We start from the raw sequence: 20,193 nt of genomic DNA, 5'->3' as shown, positions 1-20,193 counted from the left end.
GTCTCCATCCAAAAAAAAATTACCTCATTAATTAACGGGCCCACCTGATTAACAAGATCACATTTCCAATACCAACTATCTATTTCTATAGCTCATCAACACCCTCAAATGACAAATATCTACCATCATCAAGATGTTTCTGAGAAGGTGGCCCCAACTAAGAAAGTAGTAGTTTTCAAAGATGTATCCCCAAATGCTAAAATAAACCCATTCTAAAGTGACTGCATGGAGGACCATACTCTCTGGGGGAGGCCATCCTCATGTGATAGTTGGATTATCAGGGTCACATCCCATATATGGTGACATGTGAACACTCACTGGTCCACATAGCAAGTGCCAGAGATCACTCTAAAGATAGACAATTTATCTAGGAAGCCTCCTTCAGGGTACAATGATTGTTATCCACAGAGTTTCTTTGTGGATTAAAGACCTCTTGGTGGTTGAACACCTACCAACACTCTGTGAACAAAGGAGAAACCCAGTATTGGGTTTTGCTAGGTTGAGTCAGGGAGAATTTCTCTCTTCCACTGCAGGTATAAATGCCTTTATCTGGTCATTTAATCTCCAATAAAGAAAACATACTGGTTACTCCTCTGTTGATTTTGGTATACATTTAAGCTTTAAGGACCAGAAGTTTTGGATCCTTCTGTCCCATCTGTAAAAGGAGGGGAAAATGCCATATAGGAAGGTGTTTTGTCATCCCCAGGGCAGAGACCCTCGGATACCAGATACCACTGGGTGATTGCATTGGCAAACTCTGGAGGAGCCTGAGATTGAAACCCGCCTCCACCACTTCCAAGATTTAGGACTCCAGGCAAGTTACCTGCCCTCTTTGAGCCTCCATTTATCTATGAAAAGTGACCACTCTCTCTAACATCAAATAAGACATGACGTAGAGCAAAGCAGGTAAACTGCAAAGCACTGGGTGCACATGCTGTGATGTAGAGGTCAGCAAGGAGCCACTCTCGTCTGAGTGGCACAGGCGGGGTGAGGTCAGCTCTACCTGAGCACACGACTCCAGCATCTTCCCCGTGTCCACATTCATGGTTGTACCAGCCACCATGGGAGCAGCTCGACAGGTAGGGCTCCCTTCCTGAGCAGTATACGAAGCCCAAGAGAATGTTCCCCGAGCCCTGACCAAAGTGGGCCCCGCCTGGCGCCGACACCGCAAGACCACAACCGAGCTGCCGACAGACAACATCTGCATCCTGGATGTCCCAGTCGTCGTCACACACGGTGCCCCAGTAGCCTTGGTACAGGACCTCCACGCGGCCCTGACACCGGTCACTTCCATTCACCAACCTCAGGGGCAAACCTGCATTGACACAGTGGAAAGCTCCTGTCCACTCTCTCTGCCCCCTGGCTTTCACTCACCAGCACCCCTTGTCCTCCTCCTTGCTTGAACCACTGCCCCCACCTGTTTTTCTGCTCTCCCACACCTTACACGTCACTGTTCTGCCAAGCACTGTCTTAACCTTCTTATCATGCTATCTTCTCTCTGGAAGAGCTCCTGTACTCAGAGATTCCAGGAGGAGGACCCCCAAATCTACCTCTCTGGTGCTGATCAGCCCTTACAACCCCAGCCAAGCTCTAAACCAACATTTCCAGTGGCCTCCAGGACATCTCACCCCACTGTCCCAAACCCAACCCAGTCTCTTTCTTCCACTTGAATCAATGGTCTCACCATGCTCCACAAGAACTGTGTTGGAAATCTGGTTGTTATATTTGATTCCTCCCCTTCTGTACCTCGTATATCCAACTTCTCAACAAGGTTGTCTTCCTTTTATTCTCACTGCCATTTTGCTAGGGTAAATCTTCCTTCTCTTGAATCTGACCTACTCCACTGGCCCGCCTGTGGATTTTCCTGCCCCTGCCCCTCCCTCTCTAATCCATCCACATTGATGGATTCAACAAGCATTGATGGAGTGCTTCCTCTGTACCCAGCCTTGTTATGACAGGATTCTGTCTCCCCCAGAATGTCCCAAGTTTTATCTTATAAAATGAGGATATGTTCAACTCACTTTCCTGCTCAGAATGCCTCAATGTACTCTCCACAGCCATCAGGGTCAAATCTCAGATGGCATTCACCCAGGAGTGGGCCTCACCTCACCTTTTGGGCCTCTTGTGAGAGCTGACGCATGGTGGCCTGAGTGCCACCGTGAAGGGCACCATGTTCCTGCCTGACGTGATTCTCCTAAACCACTCTCACTGATGATGTAAGGAAAATAGGGAGCAGGTCCCAAGAGATCTAGGCCAAAATCATGACAGCAGGAGCTGGATCCTGGGTATGGCTTTTCAGTGATAGTTTGAGGTTATGAGAAATTTGTGGTCAAGGAGTGACCAGAGTTTGGAATGGGATGTAAGATAGATAAGGGGGCATGTGGTTTCTGTGGTTGTTGTAAGGGAAGGGCTCAGAGAAAGAGCAAGGAAAGGCCAATTGGGCTATTTCTAGGGTGTTCCCAAGTGCATTGCAGTACTTCTCAGTCCTTCCTGCACCCCTTTGGTTATTGCTAGGTTGAGTCAGGGAGAAGAGCTCCTCAGTCTCCCTGCCTTAGCCTGTCCTTTGCTGGGTGTCAGTCACCAGAAATCTCTGCTAAAGCATCTCCCAGGCCATTCCTGGACTCTCAGGGCATGCTCTGAAAGGGCAGCAATTGGCCTCAACAGAGCCAAGAACACCATGGCAGGGTCTGCTATCCTAAATGAGCACATTGAGGACTCTGATGTGTCAAATTCAGTGCAAAGTCTGCACATTCACTCAGAGGTTGAGGAGCAATGGATAGATTTAGTAAGAATAGTGGACAGAGGCAAAGGTGCCTATCTGGGCTCAAATTTCTGCCCAGACACATAGTCACCATGTGACCTTAGACATCTAACTATTGACAAGTGACTGAACTATGCCACAGTTTCCCCATCTGCAACTTGGGGGTAATACTACTCACCTCAAAGCATTGGAAAGATTTCATGATAATAGCGCTTATTATGTGCATTAGTTGAGCACTTAATATACACCAAGCAGTATTTTAAATGACTTTTTTATACATTAACTCATTTGTTATATGAAAATAATTTTGTGCAGGGTACATAGCAAGTACTTGTGGGATGTTAGCTATCTTCAAGATAACTATCACTAGTGGTAAGAAGAGGCCTTGGCTTTTTTTCACTTGTCTCTCCTGACACCAAACTGAAGCTAATCTCATGCAATAAATGACTGAGAGGCAGAGAGAAGAAGGAAGGAGAATGACAGATGAGGCTAAGTAAGTAGTGCATCTGGGACATGCCTAGGGTCTCAGTATATCCCCTTACCCCTTCCCTCCCATCCCTGCATTCCAAAGGGCAGGCACTTGCTCTATAACCAAAACTATACTCAGCCTCAACAAGCCAACAGCGACAGCAGAACTGGCTGGCCCAGCCAGTGAGAAAAGCTCTGGGAAGACAAGTAAAAAGAAAAGGTCTTACCATAGTCTGTAGTCGAGGTGTCGAGACCTAGAAAACAAATTCATCTTGAAACAGGTTCCACGGTTTATAAATATCTAAAGAGAAATTGGCTTGAGCATCACCTTATGATCATGCCAGAGGGCGCTGTGGTCCACCCTTGGTTCTATGTACCTCCAGCGTTCTTGCCAAGTGTTTGGGATTTTGCAATCATACATTACAAGTGGGTTGGATGTGGGGTGTTTAATGATTTTTAGATAATAAAGTGCATGTCTCTTTACCCTGCCCCCTAAATGCTACAGTTTATAGTTACAGGATGTAATCTGTGCTCAGAAAGAAAAACTAAGCAAGAAAAAGCAGTTTAGACTGGTTGTCAAGGATTCTGGGTGCCAGTTGAATCCTCCCTCCAGTCTGAAACTTGAGTTAGCCTTTGGAATAGCCACTCAGAGGTCCCCTAAATAAGTACATATTTTGTTATCAGATATCCTCTTCCTTCTGATCCATACTTTAAGAAATTTTTACTCTATCTTGAACAAAACCAATATCTAGAGAACCCTGGATCTTTGTCATTAGTGAAGCCACTATGAAGCTCTCCATGCACCTCCACTTCAGGTTAACCCTCAGGACACCTTCATGATCCATCAGATTCCATTTTAGCTCTTGAGTTTCTTTTTTCATCAGGCCTCGCTCTATTTGTAAGGATTGATATTTCTAGACTTTACATGTTTCTGGAGGTCTTCCAAAGAAAGAAAAGAATATTTCCTCGTGAAAAGAAAATAGAATAAAAGCATTCTACTTTATAGTCACCATATGGATTTATTGGATCCTTTTATAAACCCAAGATACATTACGGGCTCTTGATGATCTCATTTTTCCTATAGCTTGAAACATTTTGCTATATCATCCTTCAAGGAATTGGTTCATCATTGCTCATTAATTATTAACTACCATAAAAAAGAGTTACATAATAAGATAATGAGAGAATGGTGTTATTATCTAGAAGAAATATGAACTGGTAAGATAGGTCATCATCATTCTTCAGTGCCCCAAATATAACATTACCTTTCAAGAAGGTATTTTTTTAAAAAGACTGGAAGCACAGTCTTTGTAAGATGCTTTTAGCTCTCACTGAATACAGTTAAAAATTCAGAATTTTTCATTTGTCATTGTTACCAATGGCAAAGAGAAGAAAATTGACATTGAAGGTGTTTCACAATAACTAGATGAATCAGAATAGGAATGTAAACAGAGAGAAGCTCCCTAGATGATAACAATAATGGTGAAATTGCTTGTACAATTGAAATATCAGACTCTGAGACTTCAAATGATGATATCCTAGGTGAATCTCCTCAAATTCAAGAATCAAGGAGTCAGTAATAAAATTCTAAGTACAAAAATAAAAAATAGTGTTCTTGGGGTGCCTGGGTACCTTAGTCAGTTAAGCACCCGTCTCTTGATTTTGGCTTAGGTCATGATCTCAGGGTCATGAAATTGAGCTCCACATCAGGCTCCATGCTGGGCCTGGAGCCTGCTTAAGATTCTCTGTCTCTCTTTCCCTCTGCCCCTCCTCACTCTCTCCCTCTTTCTCTCCCTTCTCTCTAAAAAATTACTAAATAAAATATAGTGCTCTCACTCATGTCAATGGATAGGATTTCATCAGTGATATTTTGCAGCAAGAACTCAGACTATCCCATTTTGCTAAATGGACATGTGATGGTACACTTTTATTTTTTCTAATAATTATGTTCCAAAATCTACTGGATGAAAGGAGATCTGCTACATTTACATTCTTATGAAAAATTCTAATAAGGTTGCTTTCATAATCCCTTTTTTCAAGATAACTATAGATAAGGGGGCAAGTGGTTTCTGTGGTTGTTGTAAGGGAAGGGCTCAGAGAAAGAGTGAGGAAAGGCCAATTGGGCTGTTTCTAGGGTATTCCCGACATGCATTGTAGTACTTCTCAGTCCTTCTTCTCAGTACTTCTCAGGGTACTACCTTGACTAGATAAGGTATTGGCGTGGCTAAGCATAGAGGAGGGGAGATCTGATGGCTGGAGTAAGGTAGCTATAGTCAATTTGAGTCTGTATCTGTTCCCTCACATTTCTGACTGTAGGCCAGTGAAGAAGAGAAAAACACTCTTCTTTCTTGCTCTCTCCAGCTAATTCTTGTACCAACTCCAGTCCTAAGTTCACCTATGACTTTTTGGGGCTGCTCTCTTTCTCATATCTTCATCATCTCTATCTTGTCATATACCTCTTGCTCTAGTACTTACCACAGCTGTAATTGTAACTGTATAATTAATTGATAACTGTCTATCTTGCCATTAGACCATAAGTTCCTGAAAGCAGGGAACACGTTCCCCTCAAATACAGAGAGAATCCATACTGTAGTCTCTCCTGCATAGAAGGGTCTTGGTAGGGCTAATTCTTGTCGAATGAAGTAGCAAGGACATTGAGGCCCTTTTGCAAGGTGTGCAAAAGTTCAGTGTTAGCAATGCACTCAAGGAAAAACATGTATATCAACAAGTCAGACTTACGATGTAGCCATGAACCATTTGGGAAAATGTTATAAACCTAAATTCACTTGACATTAAGCAAAATATAGACACCCAAGAAAAAAAATAAGTGAAAATAGATAGCATTAAAAAAATATATATATATATATCCCTGTCACTTTCTTTTGAAATTCTTAGCAAAGTCATGCTTCTGTAATCACATTCCAAATACCAAAACCTAATTCAGTACTGAGCCGTGCAATGTGGTTGCTCAAAGTGTGGTCTTACAGACCATCCCCATTTTCAGTTACATAAAAATTCAGATTCCTGAGCCTCAACCTAGACCCTTCAAATCAGGGTCTCTGAAGGAGGGAAAAGTAAGTCCCAAAGCCCTGCATTCAAAAAAATACCCTTGCTGATTCTGATGTATAGGGACAGGTGAGGCAAAGGCAAAATACAATTGAAGAAGAACGTAACAATATAACTTCAAGGTCCATTTATTCTATAATTGAAAGAAGTTTCTACTACCTTTGTATTTCTATAAAGGACACAAGTCATCTTTTGTGCAGACCTCATACCATTCATTAAAGGCAGCGTTTGTACTTAAGTGCTTAAGATATAAATAACTGCACTGGATAATCAATAAATCTTAAATCTAATTCAGGATATTTTTTTAAAGTACTCACCAGTCGTGAAATCAGGTTGGGAAACTACAAAGGAATGAAAGAAAAGTCAGACAGGTGTATGTTTCATCCACAAAGATCCTGACCAAGAAATCTACTTTTGAACCTTGCTTTCCTTCTGGTTGGCTTTGAAGTAGAGATTTAGCAACTGCATGTGCATCAACATCAACAGATATGCAATCTATCTTTGAAACAATTCAAATTGATAAAGATTTCTTGAGTCTCTGATATGGGGAAAACAGAATGCTAAACTAGTGCCAAGAGACATGGTGACTAAAAAGTGGCTTTTTATATCTTAAGAATAAATTCAGTGCAATGTTCTTTAATCATTTGTGCATTTGTTTCTGTGTATTTCCTGCTGCAGATATGTCTTTATCTCATGACAGTAGAAATTAACATCTCATCACTGTAGAAAAGCAAGTTAAGTTTGTACCTAATTTGGTACAAGTGGGGACCCATTACTTTTCTTATGTCTTTGAGAAGATTTAACCTAGCCAGCATGTAAGAATGGGCATGAGGCGTTGAGATCAAGGGCTTTGACTTTCTAGTCTCAACTAACTGAAATCACTAAAAGCATAGACTGGTAACTATTTGGTCCAAAAAAAAGTCAAGTGACTTTGTGTTGACAATGGCAGTGGGAGATGAAAATGCCTTTCCATTCTCAAAAAAATAACAGGAGTGGTCATTTACTGAGACTTACTGACCCTCAAAGGGCTATTGGGAAAATTAAATGGGAAAAATAGATCAAATGTGTATCAGATTGACTGCTGCGTTGTCAGCATGCAACAAGGGTTAGCTACCATAGCAATAAGAATTATGGTGATGATTATCATTATACAATATCCAACATTCACTGTCTTAAGTACTTCACCCACATTGTCCCCTTTGGTCCTCATGGCAACCCATTAACAGTAGGGCTCCCTTCTCTTAAACTTCTCTTAAACTGAAGCATTTAGAGGTAAAATAAGTTGGCCAAGGTACTACTATTAGTTCCATTTTCCTGATAGAGAAATCAGTTTGGAGAACAGGGTCATTGCTATTAGTACTCTGCCCTGAGCCATGTAATATGCATTATCTCCTGGAGGCCCTCCTGAGCAAATGACGTGGGTGTCTTCCCCATGGCCACAGGTCTGCAAGCTGTGGGGGCACTGCCATTGGTAGGATTCATTTCTTGAGTAGTGCACTGCATCCAGGACAATCCGTCCTGAGTCCTGACCAGATCATGACTTCTCAGATCCTATTCAAGAGCTTTCCAAGGACAGAAAATGAGTGGGAAATATCAGTGAGGGAGACAGAATATGAGAGACTCCTAACTCTGGGAAACGAACAAGGGGTAGTGGAAGGGGAGGTGGGCAGGGGGATGGGGTGACTAGGTGACAGGCACTGAGGGGGGCACTTGACAGGATGAGCACTGGGTGATATGCTATATGTTGGCAAATCGAACTCCAATAAAAAAATATACCCCCTAAAAAAGAGATTTCCATGTATCATCCTAGTTAATCCTCAAAAAAACCCATGGGAAAACTGAGACTCTGGAAGGTGACCAAGACCACCTGACTAGTAAGTGATAAGGGGCAGGACTTGTACTCAGGCAGTTGCTCTTAATCATCTCAGTTGCTCTTAATCATCTAAAAGTTCTGCTTTTTAGAATGTATATACATATTATATATTATACATATATAGTATATTTTTAAATAAAAATAATTTTTAAATAGGGAATCCCTGGGTGGCTCAGTGGTTTAGCACCTGCCTTTGGCCCAGGACGTGATCCTGGAGACCTGGGATAGACTCCCGCATTAGGCTCCCTGCATGGAGCTTGCTTCTCCCTCTGCCTGTGTCTCTGCCTCTCTCTCTCTCTCTGTGTCTTTTGTGGATAAATAAATAAAATCTTTAAAAAATAATAATAATTTTAAATATTTTATTTAATATTTTGTTAAATATTATAATCTTATAATATTAAATACTGTTATGTATTTAAAATATTAATTTTAATTTAATATTAAAATTTAAATATTAATTATATTAAAATATTTTAAAACAGTAACAATTTTTTTTTTAATTTTTTTTTTATTTTTTATGATAGTCACAGAGAGAGAGAGAGAGGCAGAGACATAGGCAGAGGGAGAAGCAGGCTCCAAGCACCGGGAACCCGACATGGGATTCGATCCCGGGTCTCCAGGATCACGCCCTGGGCCAAAGGCAGGCGCCAAACCGCTGCGCCACCCAGGGATCCCATAAAACAGTAACAATTTAAATATATATATATAACATTTACACTATGTGCCCCAAATCATAAGGTCTGCATTCTTGCACAAGCAAGCACACTCATGTATACACAGGACTATAATAAGATAAAAAAGTGGCAGAAATTACCACTTGAAGCATCGACGGAGGTAGAATTTTCCACCGCCCCAAACCTTGATAAAAATTCTAGAAAAGAAGAGAAATAGTAACTAATTATACCCAGAGAGCCTTAGTAAGATACTCCTTTCCCCACCTGCCTCTGCTGCCCTGCTAAATGGCTGCAGTCCCCATGGGTCACCCTGGGAGGGCAGAGATCCTAGGAAAGAGGGGTTGCCTGGCACAGGCTGGCAGAGACTCAGGGTCTGTCTTCTGATCAATGCAGAACCTTCCAAGGAAGGGGCTGAGGGCCCAGGTGGACCACATCAGAAGAGGTCCTTCCTTTTCCTACATCTAAAACCCAGCACTCCCTCCTGAGTCCTTGGGGGTGGGGGTGGGCCCCACACCACCCAGTCCCAGAGTGTAGAGTTACCAGGTGATGTCCGTGTGTCTTCAGAAATGGTATCCAGGGTCCTTGTTTGTGATCTTGCTGCGAAACACAAAGAAAAAGGGCCAAATGAGGGCTCTTCTGAAAACAAGCATTAAATCTGACTTCCTTGCTAATTCAAGCAGGGGAGAGGGCTGCATCAGACTTCACTTTGGAGGGTCAGCTGGGCCTCAGTCATTAATTCACTCAGCAAGTGTGGACTGATCTCTGACTGCCCTGGAGGCACTGCACTGATGGGGAGAAGGGAGGGATCCATCAGGGAGGGCAAGGCTCCGTCCTCTGGAGCTCAGAGGCCACTCAGCAGCCAGACTTGGTAGCCAGTCATCTGGTCTTGCCCTGGGAGGGACACAGAGTGCAGGGGGATGGGAATATCAAAAGGAGTGATTCGTGGGCTTGGAAGAAAAGCAGGAGGATTCCAGACAGGGGCAGATATTCCCCTAAACTTGAAAGAAGGCATAGACATATGTAAAGGAAAAATTGAGCCAAAGAAGGAATGCCAGATAAAATACAGGATGCCAGTTATATTGGGATTTCAAATAACAAGTATATTTCTTAATAGAAGTATATCCCAAATATTGTATGGGACATATTACACTAAAAATATACATATCTTTTTATTTGAATTTTGGATAAACAATGAATACTGCTTTAAGTATGTCCCCAAAAGCATGGGACACACACACACGCATGCACACACACACACACACACACACACCAAAAACATTTTTTTTTTAAAAATCTGAAGTTCAGATTTAACTGGGTGCATTGTATTTTTATTTGTAGTATCTGAATACTCTAGGGGAAAGGCATCCTGTAGGTGGCAGTAAACAAGAGGTTCTCTTCACTGACTCCTATATCCCCCTCACCAGGTCAAGGATGCCCTCCATCCTCACTGTACACCTGACCACTAGGGCTGTGAGGCTGTTTTCTACATATCTGGCAACTTCATTCCAACCACCTTAGGTGTACAATCAACTAGAGGTAGATATGGGCTTCAAACTTGTTTATGGTGGTTGTACTTGGCATTAAATTCAATTAAATATTAAGAAAATTGAAAAAATGTGAGTAAAAAAAAGAAAGATGGCTTTCTATAAAAATAAGGCTGAATGCTTTGGAAATAAAATCAAGTTGCTAAAAAAGAAACCAGGCAGGTGACACAGTGAAGAGTACTAGAAATATATACAACGGGAGAACCTCTATGCTCAAACCACTTTGCAAGTGGTTTTCACTTCACGCTCTCCTTTGGAGGAATGGAAACTAGAGATTACATATATGCCAAACATGTATGGTTTATGTAAAAAAAAAAACATTGCAGAACCCCAGAAGATCCCCTCCTGGAAGAAAAGTCTACAGCAACAAATTGGTGAACCAAACTGTATTGATGTGTCTTAAGTTAGAATGAAACACTCAAAATGTATATGTATCATAGTTTATGGTTCCTCGTTTTATTTTTAATTTATTTTATTTTTTTAAGATTTTATTTATCTATTCATGAGAGACACAGAGAGAGAGAGAGAGAGGCAGAGACACAGGCAGAGGGAGAAGCAGGCTCCATGCAGGGAGCCCGATGTGGGACTCGATCCCGGGTCTCCAGGATCATGCCCTGGGCTGAGTCTCGCATCCGACTCCCTGCTCAGCTTCTCCATCTCCCTCTGCCCCTCCCCCCTCCTGCTTTCTCTTTCTCTCAAATAAATAAATAAAATCTTTAAAAAAAGGATATAGCCAAAGGAAATAATCATAATTTCTATAATGTAGACAAAGATGCATGGGCATTCACAGTACTATCCACTATACAAAGAACCTGAATGGAAAGCAGGAAAAAGGGAGAGGTTGAGTACAAGCTTTCTATGAGTAAGATCTGAAAATCTAATGTAAAACATGGTGGTGATAGTGGATCACACTGTATTCTACAACTGAAATTTGCTGAGAGAGCAGAACTTAAATGTTCTTGGCAAAAAATTAAAATAAAATAAAATAAAATAAAATAAAATAAAATAAAATAAAATAAAATAGAGATAAATATGTGGGGCAATGCATGTATTAACTAGATGGGGAATCTCTTTACAATGGATACTTCTATCTAATCATCAGAGGGTACACTGCAAAAATCCTATCATTTTTACTTGTAATTACACTTCGATAAAGCTGAGATTTTTTTTTTAAAAAAGAGGAAAATCTGAAATAACTTCCAACGTCACAAAACTGTGAATGGTATGTTAAAATGTTCAGAATATAAAGATAAATTATAGAAAAACTGTATGTTAAATTATATCACTCACAAGTAACCTGAAAGACAAATGTATTTTAACAATGGCCCTCTTGAGGGATGGATTTGGGTATTTTTACTTTTTCTCTCACTTTTCTCTAGTTCCTACATTTTCTGCACTAATTGTGCATTGGGAGCTGTGGTCTGAAGCTGAAGGTGGCAGGTTATGCAGGAGGCAGAGTCTTCTAGGTGCAGAAGGTATTGGGGCTGTCAGCTGCAGGACAAGAACAAAGGTGAAAGGGAAATTGAAGACAAAGAAAGATAATGAAGCTAATGGTAGAGAGAACTAGAAAAGGAGGAAGGGCAAAGGTAAGAAGGAGGAGGGCAGGTGCTAATATTTTTGAGGAAGTTCCACATTCCCGGCATTGACCTAAGTGCTGGCCATGTAGTATCTATCCCATTTCACCTTCGCAAAATCCATTACGGTGGACGTGTTAATGCACATCTATCCTATGGGTGAAAATCCAAGGCTCAGAAGGTAAAACAGCTTGTCAAAGTCACACAGCTCCCAAGTAGGGAAGCTTACATCTGAGTTTCACACTCAAGCGCCTGTGTCCCAGACCCAGTGTCCCACGCGACTCTGCTAAGCTGCCTCCCCAAATTCAAATTAAAATGATGAGATTCCATTGCAATTTGTCAAAAAAGCAAAACATTTTGAAGTAATAATACACAGTAATGTGGGTATTACCGTTCTTGACATAGCACATAGCTCCTCATAAACTATATACAAGGAGATAGAACCTGCTCCGGACCCGGCATGAGGTCATGCCTTTGGAGACAGCTCATGGGCACGCCCTCTCTCTGGCAGAGCTGGCCCTGCACTGGGGCATTCAGGCTGTTCCCCTATGTTCAGCGTGAGCCAGGCCCTCCGTCAGGCTCTTGGCAATGCAAGCTGTGGTGCCGGGAACTAAATGAGCCAGACATGAGTCTTGCTCTCTAGGGACTCGCATCATAGCAAAACCCCTAGAAAAATCCACAGATGATTTGGTGCAAGAGTTAAGATGCAATGGGAGAATAAGAGGGACAACCTAGGATGACTCACTCCATGTGTGTAGTGTGTACATCTATATGTGTGTGTCAGAGTGTGTGTGTAGTGAGAGTCTGTGTCGGGGGAGAGATTCCTGGATGAGACATGGTACTTTAAAAATAGCAGCTAGATTTCTCCAGGTGAAGGCAAGGAAGAGGGAGAAGAAGACTGTTCCAGGTCAAGGGAACAGCAGGAGTGTAGTCAACATGGCAAAGAGGCAGCGTTGCCAGAGTGTGGGAGGTAGGAAGTACAGGTTGCTTTGCACGAGACAGTGAGATGCAAGGTATCCCGCAGAACAAATACAATCATGGGGGGAAAGCCAGCATGGAACATGTGGGGGACAGCAACACGGGTGGGTGATGCCCAGCAAGGTGTGGAGACACATGGGGCTGGAGAAGACGACTGAATGGGACTGAAGGAATCTGGATGCCAGGCCGCCACACCTGGGCTCCTCCGATGCACCGCCATGGACTCTCTCCTCATTCCAGAACATTCCACAGACTCAGCTCACCCTGAGTCACATAATGCCCACTAGTGAGTTTGCACAATAAATGTGACCCAAAGAGAGGAGAGCTGCTCGGGAGGGCAATCTGCATGGCCTGTTATTTAAGTGGTGCAGAAATGCCTCCCCCAGTCCAAATGTCACCCACATGAAACACATTTTCACAGTGTCTGGAAGTCCCTTAATTAGATTTTCTCCTTCTTTTTTAAGGCATCAATCACTGCCCAAACCCCCACTAAGCTGTAGAAATGGCACATACAAGGATGAACACTCTGTTAGGAATTCATTTGTAAGCAATTATTACTTCCTCATTTTACACAGCATTGACCTTCAAGAAATGAGAGCAAAGGAAATTATGTTAAAAATTTATTAGAATAACTCTGGAGTTTGAGAAAAGTCACAGAGCAAACACACACAGAGAGAGAGAGAGAGAGAGAGAGAGAGAGAGAGAGAGAGACCCCACACACCTTGCCCCAGTTTTCCCCAATGTCATCCAACGTTACCGTGGTGCATGCGTCATAACTGCCAGACCGACGCGGGCACATTCCCCACTCCCTGAACTCCAGCTTTTCTTTGGATTTTACCAGCTTTTCCTTTCTCTGTGCCAGGATCCAGTCCAAGACATCACCTTGCACTTAGGAAGTGAGGTCTGGATACAATGTTAGGACAATGCCTAGAGGAGTAACAGTGGGTGGTTCCAAGGCGCCCTCGCTGGGCCAGACGGTGCAGAGTGACCTCATAGCCATAGCACCCGGGGAGGTTGGAACACAGTCCCAGGTTACAGATGAGCAAACAGAGGCTTGCAGAGGCCCCAGAATCGGTAACCGGCAGCACCAAGGACGTGGCGAGGAGAGGCCGGGGTTCCACGGCCCCTCTGGCCCAGCACAAATCTGGGGGCACTGAATTTTTTTCACAAGGGCTAGTGCAAGGACCAGAGCTGAGGACAGTGCCAGCTGCCACGGCCCTTCCGGCACCCAGCTCCCACTGGCACCCCACACCCCCACAGGGCTCCAGGGCCAAGCCAAACGCTGAGGGTCATGTCCTCGGCTCTCTGCAAGGAGCAACAAGGGCCACTGGGCCAAAATTGCTACCTGAATGCCAGTGGACCTCCACTAGGTTCAAACCTTGTCCCCGCCGCTGACCTGGGACAAGCCTGGTACCCGTCCTGAGGGTCAGTGTCTTCATCTGCCAGGTGGAAATGGTGATACCTAATTTTGGGGCTGTCAGCAGATTTAGACAAGAGAACACAGGCACATTGTCCAGCAGAACCCCTGGTGCAGAGGAAGCACTTCGCAGAGGTCAGTCCCCACCTCTGAGCTGCAATATGGGCACACAGGCACCTGTGCATGTGCGCACCGGAACCTCATGGGAAAACCACAAATTCCCTTAATCCAAGAGCACTGCTGCCATAAATTCCACAGTAGATAAGAACAGGACAACTCCCACCCTGTCCCTCAGGGGCCGACTTAAATCACTTGTCACCTCTCAAAGCCAGTGCAAATGCAGGGATTAATGTTCTATAGGTGAAAGCTAGAGCTAACAACACTGCCCCCCATTTCAAGTATTTCTATACAGACACGATTTCCAGCCCCCGACTGCCCAGAGCCAGTACCCACTGACGTCCTCCTGGCGAGAAAAGAAGATGGGCATCCCCTGTCGGCTAGCCCATCTGTGTCACCCTGCCAGCCGCTCGCATCACCCAGTGCAGTCTTTGCTCCCCATCACCAGCTCACCGAGGGCTTCCTTATGGGGTGCTGCTTTCGTGAAGCTAATTTCCCAAATAAACCTGTATCTCCGGAGCTTCCCCTACGCAGCCTGGGGGGCAGGAGTGAGAGTTCTGGAAGTTCTCTAGAAATTAAGGTGCTTTCGCCCTGTCTTCTGAAATCCATGAGTGTAGCAAAAGGTGATGCCAGAGGAAGCAAGAGAAAGGCAGAAGAGAGAAGAAAGGAATGAAGGGAGGGAAGGAGGAAAGGAAGGGAGAGAGAACAGAAGGAAAGAGCCAAGACAGAGACAGAGGCAGAAAGGGAGAGAGACAGAGAGATAGCTCATAGGCGGACCGGCTAACCGGCCAGCTCACTTAGTATCTCCATGCATTGCCGTCGAGATTCGACAGCTACACTGCCCTGCCGGTGTTCTTTTGTGCACAATCACTTCACACTCTAAGAACACAAAGGTACTTGTGAGTTATCGAGCTTCAAATCATTTCTCTAAAGCAGAGAGTGACAGGTGCAAACCTGGAGTCCTAATAATCTTATCTCTGCTCAGCTACTTGACCTGAGTTTGCTTGATAAATATTATCAAGCCAGATACTCCTGCAGAAAGAAGTCACATAATGAACACTTTCGGGGGCGATCTTACTGCCCATTTTTAAAGTACGCCAACCATGACCTTAACCAACCATGTCAAAGTTTTAGAGCCTCTTAATAGTACAGATGCACTTTTCCTTAACTTTGGGAATTTTTCTAAGATCAATCAATCATTCGTTGGTTGAGCTACTCACTGAAAACATTGACATAATGATTGACTTTTTCTAATACAACCGTTGTATTTCTCAGCCAGAAACAAAGCGCCCCCCTCCCCAAAAAAAAAAGCCATTCCTTCTCAACACTTGCAATGACAATTATGAGCAAAGAATTGCCTCCTCCCTGATACGAGACTCCCCCTGAAATGGAAAGTCTAGCACCAGGGAATATTTAGATATAATCTGCCCTGATTTGGATTTGCAAGAGTGAAATTAATGAATATAATAATTAGATATAATACCTGAAGATAGAACTGGACCCAGTAAAAGACATATTTCAAAGATGACCATGGAGAGCCCCATTTTGCTGGGTTCTTCTCAATTAGAATAAAAAATACCTTGATATTTATAGGTTCCTCGCTGAAAGGAGGCGTGTCCTCTGGGGTGGTATATTTCTACTGCTGCCATAAATCAGCACAAAGGAAGTGAGGAATTTTGCTAACAGTTGATGGCTAATCAGTAGGAACTTAGGTGTGTGAGATGATTGCTATATGAATGATCTGGCTACGTTCCCACGGCAAACACACTGACAGTGATACTGTCCCCAACTTCCTTTTAGGTGAAACTCAAAGAGTGCTCTCTCTCCGAATATAAGCTCAATTTTAATCTTGGAAAATTTGAATTAATTTGTGGGAAATCAGCCCCAAGTTTCAAGCATAGCAGGATGTGGGCTGCTGAGCAAACACAGGACCTGGTGCCAAAGGGAAAACCATCTCGTTGGGTTGTTTTGTCCTGGCAATGCATTCTCTTATTGGCCCCTTGCCTTGGAGAAACAACACAATTGGAGAGTAGAAGTTAGGGGGGTGAGTTCATAGAATCTGGGGGCTCGAATTAACTTCCACCATCTTCTAGATCTCAAACTAATCCCATAGCACAGGAGCTGAGAAACATGTGACCTGAAACTGAACCACCTCCATCCATTTCACAGGCTTTGGTCTCTTGGTCCCTGGCATTCATGTTGTATAATTCTTGGAGCCTGGCAAACCCACAAGCCTGGACCTCCTCTTATCTTACACACCATCCCTCTCCTTGGACTTGTTATGTAGGTATCACTTTGCCCTTTATCACCAGACTCTGGTAAACCCCCTACATCCCAAGAAGGTTACCTGTCATTTATTTTTATCATAATGCTCTAGGTGGTTGGCAACCCTTGGTAGAGCATATGGCTTCGCAAGACTTGCCTCTGTTCTCCTGACCTGGAGGAGCAGTACCCTGCCTCTCACCTGACATGCCAAAGCTTTCAGGCGACACCTTGGCTTCCTTGCCATGAGCTGCTAACCTGTAAGTCTCCTGGTGCTTCATTCTGGAAGGATACCAGGAACCCGTGCCAATCAGGATTTAGGGCTGGGCATCTGCACTTTTTTTCATCCAGATGAAAGATACATTCAGCCTGAGGATTTCATTTTTAATCCTACAGCTCTTCCTGTTGTTCCCAAGTTCCACTTCTCCCTTTGAAAACAGGCACATCTCTGTAAGATAGCCTCATTGTGTTTCATTCTCCTGCTGCCAGTCCAACAATTGGTAGGTATCAGATAACAACAGAGCAAGGATACACATCTGCTAGGGATGCCTAAGACTGGACAGCGCATCAGATTCCTCTGCTGGAGGTTATGATAATTTGGTTCTTGGTGGGCTGGGCTGAAAACAATCATGAAACTGGCTCCAGGATCATCAAAACAAGGAAGCTATGATAGCTTAGTAATGTCTGCTTTGAGCACAGCATAGAAAATGGTGGTAGGAGTATGAAATATCCTTGAGGGAGAAGAGGGTAAATGTGTCTTTCCCTTACTGAGGCACACGGCCTGGCCCTGGAGACAGCCCCACACAGTGATGCTTACAACAGGGAGCAAGTATGAAGGCAAGTTACATTGGGAACATAAAGAAAAAATATCTAAATCCAATGGCAGAGGCAGTTTCTCAGAGAGGGGGACTCAGAAACATAGTCTTGATATATAAACGGGAGTCATCCAGTGACCACCAGTGGGAAGACCAGGTGAGCCACAAGGGATGACTCTCTGGACTGTGTGAGAAGGGAAGCAGGAGGGTATCTGGCCAGGAGACCAGGGAGCAAGCCCCACTGGTAACTCAGCTCAGACTCTTTTTCGAGAACCTGGTAAGATTTTCTCAACAGCACAGTCCTCCCATGTTTGCTATTTTGGTGACCCTATTCTTCTTCCTCCTTGGTCAGCAGTAAAGAGCCTAAGACAACAGGGTCTTGTGAGCTTTTTGTTCAAAAGACTCCAAGAAGAGAGAAGTGGAGGGAACCTACCTGTCATTTCAAAACCACTTGAGGATATGTCCAAGGTGGGAAAATGAGGAATGTGAGGGGGGCAGTGGGAAGGTGGGTGTCCTTAATAAACAGGAAGAACATGATGGCGCTGAGGGCACCTGCCACCACCATGTAAGTCCTTCACCACCAGGAACCCACCTTGTCCCAAGGCCCTTTTTGGGTTAGAAGGCCCTGTCCAGAGAGGGCCTCCTGTGTGGAGAGGAGGATCCACCCCTCCAGTGGCATCTGCTCCCTCTCCGAGGGCTCACCTGCCCCGTCCCACTGGCCTTGGAGCACCTGTGTCAGCGGCATGTCTAGGGGAAGACCAGAGCTACAGAGCTACCAGTAAGAGCAACAGGACAGAGAAGCTCGTCAAAGCTCTGAGGCTCGGCACCCAGGCCTCATGTGTGAAGGACCTTCCCCAGGCAAAGGTGATCCTGATGGCCACCTGCTTTCAGACTCGGGAGGTGCAACCAAGCTCTCTGGCTCAATCCCAAAGGCATGGCCCTCCCTGGAACCCTATAGGTTTACACATGGCTTTGGCTTTTCCAGTAGCAGAAACCTTTCCTAAATTGAAATTCACTGGGAGCCCCCAAATCTAAAACAGGTCAGCAGAACCCTCCAGATTGTGGTAGGAGGAGTCCCCTGCCAGTTTAGCCAGCTCTTCCTCCTTCCTGTCCTCACCACCCTCTCGCTTACTGCACCCCTGCCCCCATCATTTCCTCCTATAGGGCAGCCTGTGGCAGAGCTGGGAATTCCTTGAGGGAGTCCTATCCCTCCTTCCACAGAATGGGGAACTGGAGGCCCAGCTTGGCTCCAGGGATTGCCAGAGGCACTGCCCCAGTACTGAACTGGGGTCCCAGGTAGGCTCCTCAGAGCAGGAAACTGCCCTCAGCTTAGCGGGCCTAGTCCCCTTTGTCCAGAGATTGGCTCTACCCACAGACAAGAGCCCTGCTTGCCACATGGGAGGCTGGAGGCAATACAGTTTCCCCATCACCTCTGCGAGGTGTCTGACCTCTGAGCCCAAAAGCCCCATGACCTGGGACAGACCAGGTTCATTGAGCTGAGGGTGCAAGAGGGAGGCCTGGGAGCCTCGGTGGGAAGGGATGGGCTGCCACAACTGCAGGCATTGCTGCATGCTTCTAGCCACTGGGTCCCAGAAGACTGTGTGACCGTGGCTCCCCTTCAGGTGTCAGGTTGACCTCCAAAATGTGATTTTTACCCCTGCAGAGTTGCACACTGGAACAGTTAGCCATTGTTACTACCGTAACAACCCTTTGGGTACTGTGTATATGACGCTTACAGCGCCACTCAGCTCTGCTCTCAGAGAGCCTGTCTTCTCAACCAGGCTCCAAGGGACCCCACCCCGTCCAGCCCCGCCATGATCTGAGCCATCTCATCATCCCTGCTGCCCCTCTGAAATCACAGTGCCTCCAGTAGAGCAGGGATTCCACAGGTGCTGGATGTTGAAGGTGGGTGTCAGGAGCAGCCCTGCTCTTGCTCTCCAGGGACACCCCATGTCCTCGAGGTGGGGACACTGAGATCTAGAGAGGCAGAGTGACACAGAGCCAGGCCAGGGTCCAGGACAGCTCCCAGCAGAAAGATGGAGAGTAGGAGGATTGATATAGCTTGCTGTCCAACTGGATACAATCCAACAGTAGAATCTTCCAGAAACAAACTCCCGAATGACCTCTGAAATGTAGAAGTTGGATCATGTTCCTCTCAGGATGATGCTGAAAGCCCTGCATGGTTTACAGGCCCCACAGAGCCAGCTCACTCCAGCGATAGTCTAGCCTCAGGGCCTTTGCATTTGCTGTCTCCTCTGCCTAGAAGACTTTTTTCCCCAGAAGTCTGTGAGTTCACTTTATTCCCTCATTCAGATTTTTTCTGATCTATGTCTCCTCCTTGCAGACTTTCCTAACCATCTCTCTTTAGCACTCCCTAAGCCCTTCCTGGCTTACCATGCTCCACTTGCTTCTCATCAGCTGGTCTCCTTATATTTTATGTCTTTACTCCTGCACCTGTCTGCTCCCACTGCCATACAAGCTCTGCAACGCAGGGATGTGTGTCTGTTTTGTTCACTGCTGTATCCCCAGAATCTAGAATGATGCTTAGCATGTAGTAGGTCCTCAAGAAATATCTGCAGACTGAATTGACTTGAGTGGGTGTGAGCAGATCTGGAAGGAGACCAGGAGTTCTACATTAACTGGG

The 20,193-nt window shown here is 44.7% G+C and overlaps 1 protein-coding gene across 1 annotated transcript in view; it reads right to left on the bottom strand.

The window, feature by feature from the left end:
* Positions 1 to 16,023, bottom strand: part of DMBT1 (deleted in malignant brain tumors 1) — a 150,534-nt gene extending 134,511 nt beyond the window's left edge. Inside the window, 6 exon segments of the mRNA XM_038579001.1 lie at positions 1,004 to 1,315; positions 3,457 to 3,483; positions 6,613 to 6,636; positions 8,983 to 9,039; positions 9,383 to 9,439; positions 15,956 to 16,023. Of these exon segments, the coding sequence (XP_038434929.1) occupies positions 1,004 to 1,315; positions 3,457 to 3,483; positions 6,613 to 6,636; positions 8,983 to 9,039; positions 9,383 to 9,439; positions 15,956 to 16,016 (538 nt within the window). The 5' untranslated portion in view covers positions 16,017 to 16,023.
* Positions 16,024 to 20,193: the final 4,170 nt, after the last annotated feature.

The sequence above is a fragment of the Canis lupus genome, chromosome 28, assembly GCF_011100685.1.
Source record: "Canis lupus familiaris isolate Mischka breed German Shepherd chromosome 28, alternate assembly UU_Cfam_GSD_1.0, whole genome shotgun sequence".
Lineage (NCBI taxonomy): Eukaryota > Metazoa > Chordata > Mammalia > Carnivora > Canidae > Canis > Canis lupus.
Note: the sequence above shows the minus strand (reverse complement) of the source record. Positions and strands in the feature narration are given on the sequence as shown.